The 5,116-nt window shown below is 47.1% G+C and overlaps 1 protein-coding gene across 1 annotated transcript; it reads right to left on the bottom strand.

Moving 5' to 3' along the window:
• Positions 1-3,075: 3,075 nt before the first annotated feature.
• vvl (ventral veins lacking) lies at positions 3,076-4,510 on the bottom strand. The gene has a single exon (XM_013322611.1). It carries the CDS (start codon positions 4,323-4,325, stop codon positions 3,162-3,164), a length of 1,164 nt encoding a protein of 387 aa, XP_013178065.1. The 5' UTR covers positions 4,326-4,510; the 3' UTR covers positions 3,076-3,161.
• Between the last annotated feature and the right edge of the window lie 606 nt (positions 4,511-5,116).

The following is a 5,116-nucleotide window of genomic DNA, read 5'->3' as shown; positions in this document are numbered from 1 at the left end:
AAAGATAATCCAAAAATTAAAGTAAACATTTCTAATACAAAGCAAACATTCGACAACAACGAAAACACTGAAAAATTTAAAGTTGTTTAATAAAAGGTAATTAGTTAAAAAAGTTAAATTAATTTCAAATAAACCAAGACTATAGAAAAATAACGATTAACGGGTAACTATTAGCAATTGAGAACAATGTCTTTGAATTATATTATACTGACATTTTAACTTTAATACACTGTCGAACCTAGAAGTATGTGAGTCTAAGAGACCATAATATTGTCACTTATAGAGATTTCTAACCCGAATTTCTCGCTTAAGGGTATTGTCCGACGGGACAAGACGACTCGTTGATAGGTTTCTCGCTTATCCACTTTCTATTGTATATCAAAAAGGAACAAATAACATACCCTAATAATAACACGTAATAGAATATAGAATTGCCATCTAATAGATTGTATTGGAAAAAGGAAGCCTCAATTGTTTATCAATTTGCTAGCCGCTGTTATGCAAACTAGATTCACTAGTAAAATTCTATCCGACAACCTAAACATTGTTTTCATATCCAACCAACATTCACGTTCATTTCATGTGTTCAAAAATAATAGATAAAACGGATGCACGACTAAATTGTTTCTATTTTAATTGAAAACATAAAAATACAAGCAAATCTATTGATTAGAAATAAACCAATCTAATACATGAAATAAACAGTATCACTTCTAGATACTTTTACATAGAACAACTTACTAGTATTATAAATGCGAATGTATAGATGGATGGATGTTTGAAGGTATCTTCGGAACGGCTGAACGGATCTCATTAAATTTTTTTAGTACCGCGCAGACGGAGCCGCGGGCGATAGCTATTAAATATATTAGAATGAAAGTAATAGAAAATGATGGAAAATATAGGAAATTCTTTCTTTCTTTGGTTATTTTCCAACTGCGAAGTATCAGTGTAGGTATAGAACGCTTCATTAGATTGTTGGAATGTCATTTTGTCCATGGCCAGTAAGTAACCGTCGGACGCACGTAAACTTTTTGCTTGTTCAGTGTAACATGCGTTACGTGCATTGCACACGACCGTATACCTTTCTGTTTTTTTACTATCACTATTGGCAGGTGAAAACTTATGTTGAACATAAACATTAATTGTGTCTGTCATAACTGTGATTTCATTCAGTGCAGCACGAATGTGTGACAAGCCATCGTATCTTCATCGACAAATTGTATTAAAAGTAGCGCCCCCTATCAGACTTAAAGTACACCAAAAATTTCATAGTCATTTTGAAAAAAATAAACGCCCAAATAGGCAACTGTATTGATCATAAACTTTCTTGTCTTTTAGAACACAAATATTACCAAACTACAGACTACCAACCTGCATTTTTAAGTACTAAATTTATTTGCCAATATTTAAATAATACTTGCGATACTGTAGATATGTTACAAAATGTATGATGATGACATTAAAATCATCGAAACAAAAACAAAAGAGAGCGTTTGTTTGTGCGTTGAGTGCTAACTTGTTTCAAATTACGAATAAGCCGTCAACAGGGAGATCTAGTAATATCTGTCTGATTAACACGACGATCAAATTAATGACGAATACTACTTAAAGCGAAACAAATGATAAGAAGCAAGGTACAGGAAACGTTAGAATAAGGTCAGATTTGTTTTTTGTGTCATGTCGCGCCGCCGTCGGGCGAGCCCTTGTCGACAGAATAAAAGAACATTGAAGGGATACACAACACGACACGCGAAACAACGTATGTGTCAGGCGCGCGATCATATGAACGTTTTTTTTGTCCGCAGCCGTGTCTCGAGGTGGAATCGTTTTGTGCCCGGACCCTACCTGCCGCCGACAAAAACAAAATAAATAATCCACACGCCGAGTCGCCTTCGACCTCCTATCATCGACATCGCCTACAGTTCTACACACCGGGATTCACCAATAAATACTCCGTAATAAAATATTTACTCTGGTTTATTTAAATACTTAGATAATAATATAAAACATTTTAAATCTAATTATTTATTATTTACCTACTAGAGGCTTGCACTACCACTGCCTTCGCCCTTAGTTTATTATCTATTGTAGTTTATACAGGTATATACATACTTCAACTTGTCAACTTCGTTGAAAATAACGAATTAATTACATTTACAACAGCATTTTGGTTCGAATCGGGCGAACAAATCGCGCGGACTCGCGGCCGCCTCGCCTACGCACCCTACCGCGCTTCTACCGCGCCTTTACCGCGCCTTTACCGCGCTCGCAACGCGCTTCTACCATAGCTCCGCTCAATATGACTTCTCGATTGCAAAAGTTTAAATTTAAATTAATGATATCAATGTAATGCAATGAAGTTAGCACGAGAGCAATATTTAGTTAAGCCGGTGCAAGCGCGGGGACGTGGCGGCCGCCTGTCCAGGACAATATCAATAAAAGACTCTTTTATATTTCAATTTCTATAAAGATTTCTTTTAATATATCATATACGTCGTAGGTACATTATATAATATAGAAAAAATACCTATTTTTACAAATATTAAGTACCGAGATTGGCCACAAATACAAACAAACGAAAAAAACAACAAAACAATTAAAAACAGGAATAACACCATTTTGGCATCTAGTCTGAGTTCTTTTACTTATAATTTTAATAAATTACATGTGGCGGCTCGGAGGGCGCGCGGCACGGCGCAGCGCGACACGGCGTGTCGTATCGCGTCGCCGCCGCGCCGTGCCGCGCCGCGCGTCACTCGCGAACGAACACTTAAAACGATAATTGCACCTATCGACTCACTCGTATTCACTGAACGAACTTCAACCCGATTCGCGTCACACTGGTCTCCAACGCTTATCATAGATTTACAGTAGCGACGACTTTAATTAGTCCACACCGCGACGACTCCTACTGTCAGGTAGGGGCGTATGAACATTGTTAATTTATATCTATAAATAAATTCGAGAAATCGTCCGTCACGCTAGCGAGGCGCTTCGCGGGTCGCGGCCCGCCGTACTTACCGGCGGCGCGATGCGGCGCGGTGCGGTGCGGCGCGGCGCGGAGCGAAGCGGCGCTCACAGCTCGGTCCCGCGGGCTGGCGGCGCGGCTAGTGCGGCTCCGCGTAGTACGGCCGCGGCGGCGCCCACGGGGCGAACTGTTAGTGCGCGGCAAGCGTGTGCGCGCTGGGCGCTAGCCCGTGCTGCGCGTGCCCACCGTGCGCTCCATGCCCACCGTGCGCGCCGTGTCCTCCGTGGCCGCCGTGTGAGCCGTGTCCCCCGTGCCCACCGTGGCCGCCGTGCGCCCCGTGTGGTGGCGACAGCGCGGGAGAGTGCGCGTGGAGCGGCGGTGAGCCATGGACATCGTGCGAGTAGTGCCCGTGCCCCATGCCATCCAGCATCTCACCGCCGAGCGTATTTGGGGGTGTCATCCGTTTCTCTTTCTGTCGTCGATTGCAAAACCACACGCGCACTACCTCCTTCTCAAGCTGCAAGCTATCCGCGAGAGTCGTTATCTCCTGGGCCGATGGCTTCGGCTGCTTGTGGAAGTGCTGTTCAAGAGCGCCTTTCACGGATACTTCTATAGACGTACGCTTCTTTCTTTTTCTGCCTTGTGCCGCTATTTTATCGATACTGGTCGGACTTCCGGTGGTGGAGTCCGCCTCCTCCAACCATTTCTGTAGGAGCGGCTTCAATTTACACATATTTTTGAAACTGAGTTGTAGCGCCTCGAATCGGCAAATTGTCGTTTGTGAGAAAACATTTCCGTAAAGGGTACCCAACGCGAGGCCGACGTCGGCCTGTGTGAAGCCGAGCTTAATGCGCCTCTGTTTGAACTGCTTTGCGAAAGCCTCGAGGTCGTCGCTGGTGGGCGTGTCCTCCTCGGGCTGGTCACGCTCAAGGCCCGGATGATGGTGCAGCGGGTGCGGGCTGGGCTGCACGTCTCGAAGCATGTGGTGCTGGTGCATGGGCACCGCGTATCCGCCGTGCAAGGCAACGGGTGATCCGGCGCCGTAGTGCGCGGTGACGACGGGCGCGTGCCAGCCGTGGCTGTGCTGCAGATGGCGGTGGTCGTGCGGTGCAGGCGGCGGCTTCACGTCCGGCTGATGTGCATGCGCGTGGTGCTGGTGCACGGCCCACGGGTCCGCCGGCGGGAGCGACGCCCATGGGTTGAGGACGGGCGCGCCCGGCGAGGGCGAACCGCCCGCCTGCAGGTGGTGCTGGTATTTCATGTCGGCGGGCTCGGCACTGCGCGGCGACGCAGCGTGGTACCCTCCTAGGGTGCCGAGGTCCAGCTCGCCTGGCATGTACGTGGTCGCCGCCATGGCGCCGTACCTAAGATCCACGGTGGACGGCGTCTTGCCGGTTCGAAGGCTCTTGAGCCTTCACCTGGCGCACTCGGTCGCGAAAAAAAGCGCGGATGTCGCGCGGCGTTGCGGTAGCGGCGGGGGCCACCTCACATCACCGAATAAAACAACGAACGACATGCGCGTGCGTGCGCGACGGCAGCACGGAGCGGACTGAGCCAACGGCGCGGCGCGGCGCGGCGCGCGCCGGCGCCGGAGAGGGGCGGCCCCGCCCACCGGCCGCCGCCTGCCGACCCCGCGCCCTTCACCGCGCGCGCCCCCCGCCGCCTCACACGAGCCCCCACGCCGCCCTCCTACACCTATTATTAACACCTGATTATTTACAAACATTTTTTTAAGTATTACTTACGCCACTCAGAACTTACACTAAAATAAGGAATGTAATAAGTAAAACGCACCTGTTTTATATTTTTCAGATGACGTCAGGTAATTTTGCTAAGTTAGCCTTGTTGCAACCCTTCAAGTATTCTGTTTGTACTGAATGGTGTGTAGTAGTAGAGCAGGTCGCGGGTCGCGGGTGCGCGCGGCGGAGATGGCCGACTCTGCTCGGCGCCGCACTTTATTGTTTGTTTGTATTTTTATGCAATTATATTGTAATTATGATAAGTATATTTAAATAAATTCATTAGGCGTGTAGCGTCGTGTTACGTGTTATTACGTCGCAATGCCGACGCTCGACATATTAATTATATCAATAAGTAGGATTTTGAACAGAGAAAAACTTAAGTCTTCAGGAGAGTTCCCCCCAA

Source organism: Papilio xuthus, unplaced genomic scaffold (assembly GCF_000836235.2).
Source record: "Papilio xuthus unplaced genomic scaffold, Pxut_1.1 DF825928.1, whole genome shotgun sequence".
NCBI classification, from domain to species: domain Eukaryota; kingdom Metazoa; phylum Arthropoda; class Insecta; order Lepidoptera; family Papilionidae; genus Papilio; species Papilio xuthus.
This window is presented reverse-complemented; position numbering and strand designations above follow the sequence as displayed.

Excerpts from the sequence above, each read along its gene's own strand:
- vvl (XM_013322611.1), bottom strand. The coding sequence starts at position 4,325 with ATGGCGGCGACCACGTACATGCCAGGCGAGCTGGACCTCGGCACCCTA.